General features: G+C 33.4%; 3 protein-coding genes and 2 non-coding genes across 7 annotated transcripts; 2 read left to right on the forward strand and 3 right to left on the reverse strand.

The window, feature by feature from the left end:
* The first annotated feature begins 886 nt into the window (after nucleotides 1-886).
* LOC101256783 (probable histone H2A variant 1) lies at nucleotides 887-3,358 on the forward strand. Its single transcript, XM_004242299.5, has 3 exons — nucleotides 887-1,039; nucleotides 1,250-1,382; nucleotides 2,885-3,358. The coding sequence occupies exons 2-3, from the start codon at nucleotides 1,266-1,268 to the stop codon at nucleotides 3,179-3,181; spliced, it is 414 nt and encodes a 137-aa protein (XP_004242347.1). The 5' UTR covers nucleotides 887-1,039; nucleotides 1,250-1,265; the 3' UTR covers nucleotides 3,182-3,358.
* Nucleotides 3,359-3,747: 389 nt separating this feature from the next.
* MIR167a (microRNA MIR167a) lies at nucleotides 3,748-3,863 on the reverse strand. The gene has a single exon (NR_107987.1). It is a non-coding gene; the product is annotated as a microRNA MIR167a (primary transcript).
* Nucleotides 3,864-5,547: 1,684 nt separating this feature from the next.
* On the reverse strand, nucleotides 5,548-8,678 carry LOC101260150 (probable protein phosphatase 2C 51). The gene is made up of 8 exons (XM_019214187.3): nucleotides 8,573-8,678; nucleotides 8,084-8,150; nucleotides 7,837-7,986; nucleotides 7,283-7,480; nucleotides 6,753-6,832; nucleotides 6,536-6,677; nucleotides 6,214-6,388; nucleotides 5,548-6,107 (listed from the first exon to the last, which is right to left on the reverse strand). Exons 1-8 carry the CDS (start codon nucleotides 8,573-8,575, stop codon nucleotides 5,825-5,827), a joined length of 1,098 nt encoding a protein of 365 aa, XP_019069732.1. The 5' UTR covers nucleotides 8,576-8,678; the 3' UTR covers nucleotides 5,548-5,824.
* Nucleotides 5,731-5,802, forward strand: TRNAE-UUC (transfer RNA glutamic acid (anticodon UUC)). Its single transcript has one exon. It is a non-coding gene; the product is annotated as a tRNA-Glu (tRNA).
* A 1,138-nt stretch (nucleotides 8,679-9,816) lies between the features above and the next one.
* LOC101259854 (protein TIFY 4B) lies at nucleotides 9,817-14,338 on the reverse strand. 3 transcript variants are annotated; one of them, XR_011221547.1, is made up of 10 exons: nucleotides 14,064-14,338; nucleotides 13,805-13,932; nucleotides 13,510-13,646; nucleotides 12,803-12,893; nucleotides 12,583-12,715; nucleotides 12,202-12,267; nucleotides 11,561-11,627; nucleotides 11,249-11,460; nucleotides 10,357-10,525; nucleotides 9,817-10,244 (listed from the first exon to the last, which is right to left on the reverse strand). XR_011221547.1 is itself a non-coding variant. In XM_010324750.4 (9 exons), exons 1-9 carry the CDS (start codon nucleotides 14,179-14,181, stop codon nucleotides 10,512-10,514), a joined length of 960 nt encoding a protein of 319 aa, XP_010323052.1. In that variant the 5' UTR covers nucleotides 14,182-14,323; the 3' UTR covers nucleotides 9,817-10,511. The 3 variants fall into 3 exon arrangements, 1 of the variants encoding a protein (XP_010323052.1); XR_011221546.1 differs by having other exon boundaries at nucleotides 9,817-10,273; nucleotides 14,064-14,332; XM_010324750.4 differs by having other exon boundaries at nucleotides 9,817-10,525; nucleotides 11,249-11,454; nucleotides 14,064-14,323.
* Nucleotides 14,339-17,406: the final 3,068 nt, after the last annotated feature.

Genomic DNA, 17,406 nt, shown 5'->3' on the forward strand with positions numbered 1-17,406 from the left:
TAAACTCCAACTTTATACCTTCAGGTACAATATATACTAGGTAGATTCATGCACAAATTTCACATTGTATTAAAAATACATACCTACTCACATATTTATTTTCTATAAAAAAAATAAATGCTAGCAAAAAGGCAGTTGACAAGCAAACTCCTATATAAGTAGTAGTATTATTATTTCGCATACATCCATTTTTCATTCAAAATGTCTATTTCCCAATCAATCCTTGAATTGATCATTTTCTTCCACATGTTGGAGGGTTACCAGTACTGAATCAGTTGCAGAAAAAATTGGGATTTAGTGATAATTTCATTGAGAAGATTTGGGAATACCTTCTAGTAGCTCGATTTGGTACATATCGGCTTATGCAAAGGCTAAGGGAAGAATAAAAAAGGGTGATAAAATTTGGTAAATGGCTTTTGGATCGGGTTATAAATGCAGCAGCGTGATTTGACATCGATATGAATAACATGAAAAATCCATGTAAAGAAGAGAGTGATGCTCTAATTGATCTCCATTTGGACATTAATACACCAATTCATGATCAACTTATTGTATCTATTTCAGTTAAGCTTTTTATCATGCACTGTCCTTCCGTAATAAAATTCCGTCATCATTAATCCTAAATTGTTTTGATTTTACTTTTTTATTTACCATGTCTGTTTGATTTTTGTCAACTAATAAGAAAATAGTAAGCCACATTCTTTCTTATAATATAATTTATGATTGACAATCTAACAGAGTATTAAGATTGAAAACAAACAATGAAAATGTAACATAATTCAAAAGGAGTATAATTTATGTCGAGTTTAACATTTGCATAATTAATTTTTAAAAATAAAAAACAATGAAAAGCGTGGTTGTATTTGAGGGTAAACTGGTAATTTATCGAAAATTCGAAATTGAAAAGAAAGTCGAAAATTTCATAATTCCCACCAAAAACAAACCGCCAAAAAGAGTTGGGCAATAAATTATACAGTTTTACAGATCTACGCACAAATCTACTTTATTGCGTCTCTGGGAAAATTTAGCAGAAAATCAGGTGACGCTAATGGCCGATCTATGAATTTAAGTCATTCTGTATAGTCAGTCATAACTAGTTTTCTTTCGATTATGCGGAATGTGTAATCAGTATTTGGAAAGTTACTCAGGATATAGTTTGAGATTTTTGTAACCATGATGTTTAGAAGTTGAAAATTCATTTTTCATTGAAGACTAAATTGAGGATCTGGCTTTTTCTGTGTTGGTGTAGTTTTCAAATAAGGAAAATGGCAGGAAAAGGAGGGAAAGGGCTAGTAGCGGGGAAGACAACAGCTGCAGCGGCTGCCAACAAGGAGAAAGACAAGAAAAAACCAATTTCTCGTTCATCTCGTGCGGGTTTGCAGGTAATACATAGTTTTGGTCAGATCTTGTTTGATTTTCATTAAAAATCTCAAGTGACAGTTTAAAGTAATTGATCTACCCAAAGTATGATGACACCATAGCATAGTCAATGTAGTCCCACAGTGAGGTGAAGCTAGGACAAAGTAATTTATCTAATAGACCATTGCCAAAACACCAAGCAAATTAAACTAGCACAAATTTGAGATTAACAAACTATACCGTTACTAACTACTATTTCTACCATTAGAAAGAGAGGAGATGAAGCTAACCCACATATAGTGGAACTACTAACCGTTTACTCTAATTCTTGTTCTATGTACCTTTCTATCTTGGTTTATATCTTTACTATATGCGGGACTTATGCTATATCTTGTCTAATCACTTATCCTTAGTTCTTCAGTCTACCTTTACCTCTCCCGATTGCCTTGTTTTGTATAATTTCATTTCTAATCACATCCATTTCATCATCGTCTTCTTTTCTACATTCCAACTCTTTGTCCTATACAACAATGTTGATTTAACCTCCACTCTGTACAAGTTACTCTGAAGTATTGGTGGTACATTCTTATCACACAATAATACCTTGTATGCAAGCCTCTATTACACCCAGATCACTCTAATATCATGTATGACATCATCATTACTATCTTTGTTTTCTTGTGTTATGGACCTAAGATACTTGAAGCTTGTTCTTATTGGTATGATTTGTGCATCAATCTTCACTTCCTCCTCCGTCTCATGGTGTTGTCATTGAATTTGCACTCCAAGTAATCTAAGGTCTGTTTATTGAATTCACACTCGTCTCCAAAAGTTCTAGTCTATCCATTGCACGTTTTATCAAACAATACCATGTTATCAACAAATTACACACACCACAACACCAATGCTATCAAAAGGAAGCAAAAAACACAAAAAAAGCTCTAAGGTCCATGGGCGCTTTAAGTGTGAGGTGCAAATAAACTATGAGCTTTAATGTAAAAAGCATAACCTCCATAAGCTAATTGAGAACAAAATATTTGTTCCTTCAACAGACTTTCTTTGATCTTTGCAAATATAATCCTCTTCAATGTTTTAATCAATAAGCTTATGGATGTAATTAACATAACAGTAGGTCTTCAATTCAGTTGGGGAATATATGAAGATCTGCATATTATGATCATAAACATGCCCTCAACAATGTATAATTGCAACAAAGTGAATTACCATAAAAAGCTGTCTCATTCCAAGCCATATACTATGATATAGGATGCAACTGGCGCTGGCTTTGCAGACACTTTGAAAATGCACACATAAAAAACAAACTATGATGCATCTTACTCTTTTGGGACCTTGAATTTTTTGGATTCATCAAATATTTTTAGAGGTGACATCATTTTTTGATCTATTAGCTGTAAAAAGTGCATAACATTTAAACTGTCTCTAGAATTTTTTATGGATTTTTCTTTACTCCAGAACCCTCCTACCATTCTGATATAATTGTTTTGACATATTTGGGGGATTTTAGTTTCCAGTGGGAAGAATTCACCGTCAGCTCAAGACCAGAACCTCTGCCCATGGCAGGGTTGGAGCAACAGCAGCTGTTTACTCTGCTGCAATTCTGGAGTACCTGACTGCAGAGGTTCTTGAGTTAGCTGGTAATGCAAGCAAGGATCTTAAAGTGAAGAGAATCACTCCCAGGCACTTGCAACTGGCCATTCGTGGAGATGAGGAACTTGACACCCTTATCAAAGGTACTATTGCTGGTGGTGGTGTCATCCCTCACATTCACAAGTCCCTCATAAACAAAACCACCAAGGAGTGAAATTCTCTTGTGTTATCTTAGATGTATCTTGACTAATGACATTGCCTGTGCTTATGTTTTTTCCGCTTTATCTGGGTTAGCTAATGACAGGGCACTGTTGGTTGTGTTTGATTAGAATAATTATCTGATGTAATGAACTTCTGAACATATTAGTTTGATGTTTTCATATTGTTGGTATGTGGCTTGTTGATGCATGTATGACACTGTTTATCTTGACACTCAGTTTCCAATATAGTGTCTGCCAAAAGTGTTTGAGGTCATCTGTATTGTTATCAAGGAATTAAGAATGTGATGTAGGATGATCTTTATCTGTATTGGTTTTTGAAAGCTTTAGTTTCTAATCTTTGTAGTTGTGCAAAGAAAGAATCAGCTTTCGTTTCTTTTCTATAATCATAACTTTGGTATAAAAATCCTACTTACAACTTTCAAATAGCTTCATCAATATCAAGTTCTGATGATGTGTGGACCAATTGATAGCATGTCTGAGTTCTTCTTTGATATTTTGGATTAGATCAAAGAAAATGGATGGAGGGTTTCTTGGATACAAGTAATATATGTTTAATAATTCGTGATGGCATTGACAGGTAAGGCTGCCACATGATCTGATCTTTCCTCGAATTATATTTGAACTAAAAGGAAAGTTTAGATCATGCTGGCAGCTTCAACTGCTAGTGCTGCACGATGTAAGTAGTGGTGGAGCTAGAAATTCTAACAAGAGAATTTATCTGTAAGTTTAATTGCCCTGCCTGAGTTGTATAAATAGGCCAGGGTTCAGAATTGGCGTGGATGGGAAGAACCAAGGAGATTTATTAATACAAGTTAAGTCTAAGTACTTTAAGATATTGAAAGTGGTCCATGCTGCTATTAGTGATGGAACCATTATTTTTTCATGAAAGAAGTAAACATATGAATAAGCTAAAGGGTTTCAACACTAAACAATAATTTTAATCTTATATATATATATATATATATATATATACAATGCCATATATTGGGTTGTGACAATAATATCCAGGTTTGATACGAAAAGTGACTCTTAGAAAGTCCCTTTTTCATTTCCTTAAAAGGAGATGGAAGGTGCATCTTTTTTAACAGGAAATCAGTATTTCCATTTTTGCACCTATTTATTCTCTGTCAATTGCTTAGATATTTATTAAGATACATCAATGGTTTCTCTGATATAGCTACTTCAATACACAAACATATGTAAATTATTGGAGTCTGATCTGTAAAGGAAAAAAGAAAGAGAAGAAGTTAAGGGGAATAAAGTGAAAAGTTATTAATTAGTGATTATGACGTTAATTAGTTTTGATTCCTTTGTTTGGTTTTCAGAAGATGGCAACCAATAGATTTATGAAGAATCACCCAATTTTTATTGAAGTTTCCCATACTATTAAAAAAGTAATTTATGTGTGTGATCTTCATCCAGAAGAACACAGAAAAATTGACTAATCATTCTATGATGAAAATAGAATAACTGCCAATTCTGTGTGCATAATGGGTATACACTATGCAACTATGCAAGTGTCTTGTCTTTGTCAACCTAAGTTGCTACTTTCTATAATTGTATCAACAACACTATATCCATTATTATAGTTTAGAGTCCGAAGAGAATAGAACGTCTATAAACCTTTGTGAAATACAAAGATTATTTTTGATAGACCGTCAACTGAAAAGCAAGTATGAGAGGAGGAATTTGCTAGCCCCATGCCTCCCCTATATAAGGCAAAACAATACTCCATTAGCTACTAGCATTCTATCTTAATCCTGGACCTCTACCTTTTTATCCAAAGGAATGGAGTGTCCGAAAAGTATAGTGATTAGTTAATTGTTGAATAGGTACTCAAATGAGCTTCAGAGTCCAAGCAATTTCATTTGCATGGGCGTACTCAATCACTATTTCATTGTTCTTTCTACTCTTGGGATAGGCAATCATTTCTCAAGCTAGTTGATTTGAAATAATGATTGTGTTCCTAAATCCGTATTTTTATGTTTGAATTGCGAGATTATCTAATTTCACTACTCTTAATTGAAATAGTACCTCGAATCAACAATTTTACATAAGAATTTAGATCCTTGACCAAATGTTTCAACCTTTTTTTCTGCAAAGTTCAAGAGGAATAAATAAGTTATAAAAAGGTAATTCAAGATTGAAGAAGAAAAAAAGAAAAAGTCATGACAACTACACATGGAAAAGTGAAGAAATATAACTGGAGTCAAAGATTACTTAGTCTTTTACACAGTGATTTGCTGTTTCTGAGTCTTGCTAACTTTTAGTTTCATAGTATATAATTGAAGAATATAGTGTGTGTCGAGGTATATATGTTACTTTTGAACTGTTGAATCTCAAAAGAGGAAGGAGAGCATGAACTAATTATGAGGATCAATAATATATGATTGATTCCTCTTCTCTTTTCATTTTTACACCGACGAGTTCAAAATAAGAAAGTCAGTGTATCTATAATCATGTAGATTAATTTTCCATTTGGGAATATATGTCCAATCACTATAAAATTACCTACTACTTACGCACAAGTTCAACAATCAGCTCCATTGTCGTCCAGCGGTTAGGATATCTGGCTTTCACCCAGGAGACCCGGGTTCGATTCCCGGCAATGGAACGTTTTGCTTGTAAATTTTTTTTTATATCTGTTGGTTGTGTTCCAGTGAAGGGGGGGACTCTTGTCTCAATGGAATCACAATAACAGATAAGTTATCGCCACTACCTTTTCTAAATGCATTGTGGACAATGCAATCTGCTAAAGAGGAGGACGAGTCGATCTTGTCCTTATTATCGTGCAAAATATCACAGACATCCTGGGGACTCATTCTTTCAAATATGCCATCGGATCCTATCACTACATACCAGTCTTCAATAGACAAACGTCTCCAACCCGTGACCTCTGGTTCAGCAAAAACTCCATATCTAAAAATACCAAAAGAATATAGATTAGAACAAATGCCCTCTGCTTGCTACCTTGTGTTTATAGAATTCAAAGACTCTTGAGCATGTCAATGAGTTGAAGAAGGACCTTTTCAAACGAATATCACCAATAGACCGTGAGACAGCCAATATGCCATTGACACGAGGCACGCCAACGACAAGGACAACCCCTCCAGCTGCTTCAATTCTAGCCTTTTCATCATCCCTATCAGGATGGTGATCCATTGTTAGTTCCTTAGCTTGAAGTGTTGTGACCAAATCACCTGAAATATTCAAGCAGAACAGAACAGAGAGAGTGAAAGGATCGTAAGAGAAATGGACACGTGATGACAAATAACAGGCCTTATAGTTGTAGCAACAACGTGATAATCAACAGAGTTTTAACAAACAATAGTCGGAAGCCTTTGAACCTTCATTTTCCTGATCAAAATGAGTTTTCCTCGAGCATACGAGTGCTTTTGAATCACCCAGGTTACCAACTAATATCTGCCCATTCATCCAAAGAACAACTATAGCAGTTGATCCAGAAATGTATTCATTCTTCAAAGCTTCCTGCATACAGAAATTGATTTGAAAATCGGAAGGGAAGGTTAGGAAATCAATAAACACAAGGAGAACTGTATGTGCCTGGGTAAACTCTGAATCTATGTCTTGGATTGTTCTCAAGAGGGCTTTCTCTAGAATTCCAAGTGTCGACTCATCATCAACTACATATAATGCCCCATTAGAACAGTAAACATCAAGATATCAATACTTTGAAATGCATACAAAGTGTATAAATGCTTTTCATTACTGTATGGTTATTAACAAGCACGTCAATGCAATAAATTATTCGACGCTGAGAAATGAAGAAGTTGCAACATACAACCATAAAACACATATATGATGTGACTGTATAAGGTTAAAAATAATTCCTATACATCTAATACACTCACAAGGAAAAGTGGAAAACCATCGGAGGTGCTTAAAAGATTCCCAAAGTAGCAATAGAATGGAGCATCTCCATTTAGGAAGTTAAAACAAGTAAGAGGTGTTTTATATCATTTATATGACAACGGTCAGATCAGGGGATTGACAAGATATACTGATGAAGAAAATAACTAGAGATACTAATCAATCGAAAAATATTCTAAATTTCCATAGGACAAGTTACAGACCTTTGAATTTCAAGCTATTTTGACCTGGTTGTTCATGCTCTTTACTGTGTGAAAAGAGATTCTTGTATGTGTTGAAAACAACGTGCAATAGAAAGTAATCAAAGAATTTCTGAGAAGCCATCTCACTTGCTTCCTTGCCTCCATGTCCATCAAACACTGCCGCAATACCCACACTAGCTTCTTCCACACCATCTTCACCTAGTGATCATGCAGAAAAAGATGAGCATCACAACCAGGAACTTCACAACAACAACAAGTAATCCCACAAGTGGTGTCAGGAGAGGATAGTGTGTACGCAGACCTTACTCCTATCTCGGGGGGAAACTTCACTAAACTATATAATTCGTTTTGATGTCTTCAGTATCGTTTACAACTACACGACTGTCTACTACATTTGGACTTGGTCTGAAGAGTTTTCTACTCTAACATAGTTTGAGAAAGATATATTGCCAACAAGTCCAAGTTAAGTATAAGAAATACGAAAGGCGATTGCTGCAGCTCTTTCATAACAATAAGATAAGTGAATAAGGCAAGAGGTTAGAGTTTGAAACTACCTAAAACAGGAACAGTAACACGAGGATAACATGTAATACGATCTTCTTGGTATTTCCTACGCCCCTGATGTGTAGCTATGAGGCAATTATCTGTTCCATTTTTAATAGCAGTAGAAAAATCCCATCGATGACATTCAGGCGAGTTGAAAACTGCTGAAGCACCACCCTCATCATAGGCCATCATACAAGATACTGAGACCTCATATGCATAACTCAAGCAAAGAAATGTTACTAAGAGAAGTCCTACCTTTTCTCCTTCCGTTGAAAACTCTGTCATAAAAACCAAGCCTTAATGACACAATCTTTTGATCCAACTGTTCATTTTTGAGTCATTAGTCCAATGACGGAGCCAGGATTTCGAAAAAAAAAAACAAAAAAACTTATGCTAAGGAGATTCAACAACTTATACATAGTCAGTATATATAATCTAAATTCAACTTGTTATATGCAAAACAAAACGAAAAGAAAAAAGGGAAACACAGAACAGAACAGAACAGTTCTTCCATGGAAATAGTTTCTGAAGGAAAAAAGAATTTCGTGGTTACTATTTTCCTTCACACCAAAAATACTAATATTATTTTCGTTTTCTCCAGAAATATTGTCGATTAATTACTCACATACTCATAACAAAACCTAGATGAAAATACACAGATAAACAAACAAGATTTAACTCAATTTGTTAACAAGCAGTAATTGATGAAGTATAACGAAATTATCAAATCTGTGCATATATTACCATAAATGAAGGTGCTAATCTTGCATCGTATGTGCGATTATGGGATTGAGGAAATTCAGTTTCACGAGTGAGTTGCAAAAACTTACCTGGAGAGGGCCGGGTGGTAAACTACTTGGCCTAATATACACTTTTATGGAAATTATTGGAAATTTTAAACAAATCTCATGCGCTTAAAAGCTAATTATATTTTATTTCAAGTTTTTTTTCTTCAAATTACAAAAACTCCTTAGAATTCATTTCAAAATGTTTTGATACATCACGTTTTGATTTCAATTACGTCTCTTAACATTCCGTTACAACACATTTCAGTTTCGAATACATCATTCAATATCCTAATACATTGGGTAGATCTCGTTACATTGCGTCAAGTTATGTATCCAACTGATATATCACGTGAAAGGATGTAAACAAGAATATGAGATGGTGATAATTTTGTAATTTTTCAATGGTAGAAAATTTTAAAGAATATTGTAGAATAATTTAGGTATCTTTTCAAAATAAAAATACTCCCACTAATTTTATATAAATATTTACCTTTGTAAGCAATGGTTAAATTATACTTTACTATATTACCATTTGAATATATTCTATTTAAAGAAAAATTATCTTATATACACATATTTTACAATATTCTATAAAATTTCCTATGATTTCAAAAACTTACAAAATCACTACTCTTTCTATTCTCGGATACATCACTTTGCACAATGTGTTGGCTATATACATCACTTTACCCAAAATGCATTGGGACTTTGAGATTATTCAAAATCGAGACATTGAGCGATGTATTTGAAATCGGAACACGATGTATCAAGAATATTTTGGAATATATCCGAATCCCACCAAATTTAAAAGATTTTTGTAATTTGAAAGAGTGTAAGGATATAATGTAATTAGCTCTTAACACAATGAGATTTGTGTAAAATTTCCTAAATTTAATGCGTAGTGTTAGACAACTAAAATATTGGGTTCTTATATTTGCGTGCGCACAATCCACCACTCTCAAATTTCACTACGTGCGATTACACGGAATTTACATATAGTTATTGTAGTATTTATAATTATATACGGAACTGACATATAGTTATTGTAGTATTTATAATCATATGGATTGGTAGTATAAGTTTTCGTAGAATAAACTTGGTATAAGATTACCTAATTTTTCCTTCATTAAATGGGAGAGTTCAATTAGTAATTCTGTGACATAGAATGTTACATTTACCACCAGGAACAGGAAAACGATATTCAAAGGAACACAAAAAAGTGAAAATTAGATAATCATACATGTGCTATCATGATCTTGAACTTCAGATTTTACAGGAGAAAGGTAGGTATTATATAAAGGGAAAGAAACATAAGTAGAGGAGAAGACAATTCTTTCCCAATACTTCTTCGCATGTGCAGTATCCTGCAATGCAGTCCTAGTCAATAAATAGCTGAAATGACAAACTTGAAGAAGAAATTAAGCCTTCAATCACGTTATTTCGATCAAACAACGGAACAGGAAAGCTTATTTTAAACGTCAAGGATCATCAGAGAGCATGACCCATTCACATTCTATGTCATGCAGTTCCGCTGGTTTGTCTCCAGCTCCCAGCAACAAAATTGGACGTATAATTCCAAGTAAGCAAGATCATTGAGAATGGTTCCATCAACAGGGAAATGCTGCAGCCTAAAATCAATATTGAAGAGGGCGACTAGCTGTTATACGAAAAGCAAAAAAGGTTTCATGACTTGACCACTATTTCTCACTAATTCTATCTTCATTTACATTACAGACAAACCTAGATAGATAAGGCAGTTTCACAGATATTGTCCCAAGTGCTACCATCATCACACTTCATGCAACTATCCGTACACTACAACATGATGTGGCCTCCGAACATTTCAAGACATAAGCAGAAATCTGGTGCGCATCCCCAACCTCAGTTTCCGACATTCACTTTCTAACATCTGACAAAAAGCCATAACACATATCAAACACTAGACCAATTGAATGTTTCATATATGATACATCTCCAGAGACCAGTTTTCAGAACTAGGACATATTGCCTTAGCCTGGGGGAGATTGACATTGGTTAGTTATAAGAAAGAGAAAAAAGGATGAGAAACTTCAATCAGATGCTCAATAGATTTATATAGGGGAGGAGACATCAACCAAAAATTACTAGTATACTTAATGATCAATACTTGGTGATGCAATGGCATCTAGCGAAAAACAAAAAAAGATATGCTATAGGATAAGCAAACAAGGGGAAATAAACGCAATGGATTCACTGCTGTATTCACTATTTAATCACTTGTAATACATCACTCAATTTATGAACCATGGCACCTTATGAATGTGTCCCAGGGAGGATGGTTGGTTCCAGTGACGCAGGAATCTGATGCTATCTTATAATACAATGCAAGAATCATTTAGGAGCTTAGAAAGAACAGACTCAAAGGTTAAAACACAAAGTTTGTGATTAATCTGGTTACTTATTGAAAACAATGATTATTTAATTTTTGAGAAGCAATGTTCACTAATTTCTTAGATGTTGAAAAGTTTTTAGTCAATAACAGTTCCCTACATCATGCACAGACTCATTAAAGAAGCATAAGGAAAAAAAAAGTTATCTGGAACATTTGAAAGTATTGTGACCGCTAAAATAAGGAGGTTGTAAACAACATCACCTCTGTCATTGAGACCACTAGAAAAGGTGGGATTCATCTGAATGTTGTCTTGTATAGGACCACTTCCTGTAGGTGTAATGTGGGGTGGGAAGCTAAGATCAGCCCCACTTGCATAGTCACTTGGTGAACAAGTCCCAATTCGATCGCTTAAATAGATATCCAAGTTAGCTGATGAAGTTGTTTCTACCTTTCTCTTCCACTTGAACCTTCACCTAACAGAGATGTGAGAGATAGAAAGAGACAGAAAGCAGTGCGGAGATCTTCTTATATTGTTTCACTTTTTCGCATCGAACAGCTCATTTATTGTAATACCTTTCTTTTCGCTTCTCAAGATATCTTTGTACTGATGCTTTCCTGCTTGCGGGGCTCTCCACTGCTCCTGTGGACATAAAATAGAAGCAGACGAAAATTAAGCAGAAATGAAATACAATGTTCATATTGTTTTCAGCATAATGAACATTGATACTTAACTGTAGTTACTTCCAAGAAGAAAATAAAACAGCACAAGATCAACGTTTTTCACTTATGTAAATCTTCTGCTTACAGAAAACACAAAAGTGTTGAGGTACACCTTTGGTGTATTTCCATGCTTATAATACATGTTAACCATTTCAAAAAAATAAATAAATGAAACAAAACATCCCTCCATCACTCAGATTACATTTGGGGGCTTCATGATGGTGTTTCTAGAGTAACCAAATATATTTCTTAAAAGATACGGTTAGCATGGAAAGGAAGTTTTTCACTTCTAGTATTTTCCCCCTATTTCTATGAGATTGTTTACTTCTAATTTGTGGATCTTAAAATGCTTCTTGAAGGAGTGAATCTTAACATGTCTTCCATATAATATTAGTCTCTACCAGAACAAAGTAGCCTAATATTCGCAATTTAGTAATATCCAAGGAGTAATTTGTGGGGAAAAGAGAAGAACAAAAACATAACTAAGAACATACCAGGATTATCATTGCATAAGCGGTTGCTTTCTTCTATAGGAACTCGAGAAACCTCACTCATTTTCACTGTAAGAGATTCAAACTAAAATGTTAAGGAATAGGGGATATAATAAACATCTTTCCGGATGCTCCCAGGAAAAAGACTCACCACCTCACAGAAGTCATAATTTAGACATTAAGGATCATAAAGTTTTTGTATCTTTTCATATTAACTTCTTATGGTTGATTTATTTTTGCAGTAACCTAATAGCTTGCTTCAAAAGATATCCAGAGAAACAAAGACTGCTTAATTACATTCTCAACTTGTTATTGTAATCAAGTAAAGTACAAGAACATAGAGGTAATGCAACTAATGACCTGTTTGAATAGTCAGTATTATACCAGTATCTAGGCGTAGTTTACTATTTGCAGCTTGTAAGCAGTATGCTGAATGTCGAGCTGCTGCAGTGGCATTCGATGGAGTTTCTGAAGGCATACAAAGAGGGCTTGAAGCAAGACACATGATTTTTTGTGCCTGAAAACATGCAAGTTGGCCATATCAGTAAAAAAGTGGAAGTATACTAATCTGGTGAAGTTCCCAAGTTTCAGCAAGCTTAAATACCTTGTCAGCAGGCACATCATCATAGACATTCACCTTGCCTCTATAGAAGATTGTCATTTGTCCTACTGGTTTATCTGCTGAACCTATAGTTCTGGAATCACCAATGAAAAAGCTATCAGTTTTTGAAGCTAGACAGGATGCAGTTTCCTTTGGGCAAAATGCTAGTCAAATGGAGGCCTGCGCCCCTATACTTGTGATGCCACTTTTTCAATAGAGTATCTTCTAACGAGCTATGAGTTACAAAGGCACGTGGAATAATAAAAGGTTAAGATGAATATATTTGGATTCGGATGATTTGTCAATAATAGAGAAAGGATCTTAACTAAGTTCTAATGATAAATTTGCAATCACAAAATAATATACAGAACGAAACTATTACTATAACAAGAGATCACCAGAGGATCGTATTAACAAAATTACAAGTAGGAGAGGGACTCTAACTTTGATAGGTAGAAGCTAGCCGCTATTTAAGAGAAGCATGAAAGTCGAGTATACAAGAGGAACAATTTCGAAAGTCAGGTGCCTTTTCTTTAATAACATCAAGTAAGTAGCCATCAATTATATCAGTCTTAAACTTGTTTAAGATTGACTATTAGAATTTTCCAGGTCCATTCCAAACTTCATTCCCTTACTAAATTTCGAGCTATATATATACATTTAGAAGATTCATTCATTGCAAAAAAGCATTGAAGATGACTATAACTCACCTAGAAGGAGCTGAATTGTCAACAACAGTGACCGGAAGGGCAGTGCTATGATTGGAAAGATCAGGTTTATCTTGCTGATTTCTTCTATCAGGCACTGGTTCAGAAGGTTCGCCATAGGTATTTTTCCCTCTCTGGACCTACATTAGTTTTTAGAATTATTTAATATTATCATATAAACATGCTTAACAGCCAACCATAATATAATAATGCTACCACTAGTTATCAGTGCAGTATAACAAACGTAGCTCAAAACAATGCTTGGAGATAGAAAGAGGAAATGCACTAGATACCGTACATGAGTATCTGCACGAGGAATGTGAAGTTTCTTCCGACTTCCGGCGTCAGTATCCGGCTCGAGGAGAGCCTTCAACGATATAACTTGCTGAATCGCCTGTGATTTATTCCATGACGGCTTTCTCATTCCTGTAGGAAACGACAAATTTTCCACATATCACTTTGCTTAAACGCTTTCTGAAAGAAATTATTATTCGATTTGGCAACCTAAATTGTTTGTTTGTATGTAGTGAATACAGAGGCAGAGGTGAGAGGAGTACCTTTTTGTTTGAGGTAACGGCGGCAGTCTTCGCGAGTGAGCTGAGAAATGTCATCGTCAGTGAGCTGATTGAGAGGTTTATCGAGAGGTGACTTGGAAACTGTTTCTTCCGGCGGCATGCTGTCAAGTTCCGGCGCCGAGTATCGGAAAGAAAAAAGTTATGGCGAAAAGTTTAGACGGGGGGGCAATTTCAATTTGTGACCCGTAAAGTAGTAGGGGTCAGAAAGCCTTCAGTTCCATGAAGCCACACACCCAACAGTCATTATCATCAACTTTAATTCCTCCCCGCTCCATTTTCGAATTTGTATTCCCATTTTTTTTAATTTTACTAACCTTTTTTTCTTTTTCAGAAAAAAGACAATTACAAATAGCACTTTAGTAGTCCTTTGTCACAATTCACATGTCACATCTTTCTTTCTTTTTCATCTTCCTATGATAAAAATAATTTAATCTTAGTTTTATAAAATTACAGAATTTAATAAAATGTTTAATGATCAAGTGATTAAGTTACACATTAGAAAGATTATATCAAATCAGATATTGCATTGGCAATATTTACGTAGTTGTGCTCAAATTAATTTGTGGGGAAAATAACTTATTTCTTTATTTAATTTTATGTAATATTATTGAAATTTGACATATAATTTATGAAGTATCATATTATTTATTATTTGTTGAGACAATATATGAGTGTCTGATATCCTTTTTAATAAAAATAATTTCATACTCATAAATCTCTTAGTAAAAACGAAAGAGTAGTTATTAATCTAGTACGATTGTTGTTGGTGGTAGTATTGATGTCAATTTGTACCAAACCTTTTTGTTCTGAATATGTAATGACAACTTGAGTAGTTAATATGGATTACTATAAATATAATTATGGTCACAATTTACATTAATTTCCGAAATTATCTTACTTTATCGCCGACCAAATTGAATGGTGCGGGTCAATTAATGGACTTGAAGTTTGTGGTTTGCTGGCAATTATCATTACGAATTTGATCAAGTTAAAATTTAATTTTTAAAAAATTACATGTGTAAATAATATTTTAATATTTGAAAATTTTGACTCCGCTTATTATTTTGCATGCAATGTAAATGAATATTTTTCAATTAAAAAGTCAAATAAATGGACCACCATGAGCAAATGACTAGATGGGCACGAATATTGTTCTATAATTCTCCACGTCTGGGATTTGGTGCATTAAATAAAAATTTAATAACAACTTAACAATCACTTTCAGAAAATCACTTTTCTAAAAAGGTTGTTAAATCTGTTACTTATTTAATAATTGCATTTACATATATGTAATGTTATTTCCATTTTTATCTACCTTTTATCAGTTAAGGACCACTTATCATGTAAAGTAAATTTGTAATTGGATCGAACTAGTTTCTGTTAGGCTAAGTAGTTTCACTTGATGTATGAGCTGTGATCTTATCCTATTCGATACTACATGTATAAATATGATGGAAGTATACTTCCTTTTTTTTTTTTAAATAATCAATTTGGTATTTAACTCATATAAGTAAGTAAAAACAAACTTTGATTTTATGGTTTAACGTGTGTATATATATATATATATGTTGAATGCCTTGAATCGGACCACGTAAATCTGTTGTCTTGTTTTTCGCGTTTATATTTTCTCGTATTATCTCAAATTGCGCACAACAATATATATATTCGTATTTTCCTTTATACGCACGACTTAATTCCATAAGCCATTAAGTATTTTCATAGTAAAATTATAATTTTCTTTGAATCTTACTAGTTAAACTTTTTCATGTGACATTTGAGTTGAATTGAATATGAGGGTTGAGAACTTTCATTTATTTTTTTTAAAAATATGCGTGGAGAATCATCTAAAAGTTAAAAATGAAATGTAATCCAACTTAAAATCCATTTATATCGTTTTCTCCTTAGTTGCCTTGTTGTTTACATATTCTCCCCACCTAGCCCACAAATTATAAACCTTAAATAAGATCAAAATTACAAGGCTCACACATGCAAATGTTCTTTCTTAGGTCATTTTTTAGATTTTGTCTATATTTTTAAAAGTTGTATAAGTATAATTCTTAAAGAATTATCTTTTAGAATAGCGTTAAGATTCGAATTCAACGATCAATTATATATTGTTCAATCATACAAATAGAATATCAGATTGTCACCAAATAATTGTAATATAACTTGCATATTTTATATTATGATCTAATATTCTTTTAATTATCTTTAGGTCGTGCTTTAAATAATTCATAAAATAAGCAAAATTTTGACTATTTGGGCTTTTTTGGCATGGCCCTATAGCTGAAGAATTGCGGGGCAGCCCGAGCTGATTTTGGCCACTACACAGATTAAAGATTGTATTCCTTTAAAGTAAAAGAGAGATGCAAAAGCAAACTACAAATTCCCAACTTCATTTAGAAAGCCTAATGAAATACAAATGAGGTAGAAATACAGTCATCACTGCGATTTGTGAAGAGAAAGTACCAGATTATTAGGATATACGTGATATTTTTTCTAAGTTCTAATTAATGTCATACGATAATTTAATTTGTTATTGAGTTTAAGAATATTTGATGACTTTGAATATTTCAAAATTAATCTCTAAATAGATAAATTCTTAAATAAAAAAGTTACCTCCATTGGGTAGCCAATCAAAAATAAGTAGAGTAGAGTTATTTTATAAAATTAATCTAAAATGTTAATGTTGTCATTAAATATTTTACAAAATAAAAAGATTATGATAATATTCTACACCGACTAAAAAATTAAATATATAGTAATTAAAATGAAGTAAACAACCAAAAAACAAACAAACAAGAGTTACGAGTAGAAGTTACTAGCATATTAATGGGATTCTTGCTTTATAAATAACTTTTGAAAAGAATATGCCTAGCTCCAGAGCTGTTGCATAAAATGTGAATGACTTCCTAATTATTTGAGATGGGAATCTCTGGGAAAAACATATATTCTGTTGCTTCGGTAAATAGTACAAGCGAATGAGTAAAGTAAGTGAAAATTATTAACTTAATAGATAAGCCAAGCAATGTTCTTATACCATTAAATTATATTAGTACCTGTACGATATTGATAGACGAATTTTATTTAGTCCATTTAGTTGAATATTTTACTTTATACAATTTTATTGACGTAGAAGATAATTCCATTAATTGTTGTTAAACCTTTGGAAGAAAGGAAAGTCAAGAACAGCAAATTAACTTAGTAGTCTTTTCCTTGAAACAAAAGGGATGCGTACAAACTTTAACAATCCAAGTCCAGAAGAATATATTCACTATAACTAACTAGTTCCCTAATTAAATATTCAATTACCCATTTTCCTTTG

Source organism: Solanum lycopersicum, chromosome 6, assembly GCF_036512215.1.
Source record: "Solanum lycopersicum chromosome 6, SLM_r2.1".
Classification (NCBI taxonomy): Eukaryota; Viridiplantae; Streptophyta; class Magnoliopsida; order Solanales; family Solanaceae; genus Solanum; species Solanum lycopersicum.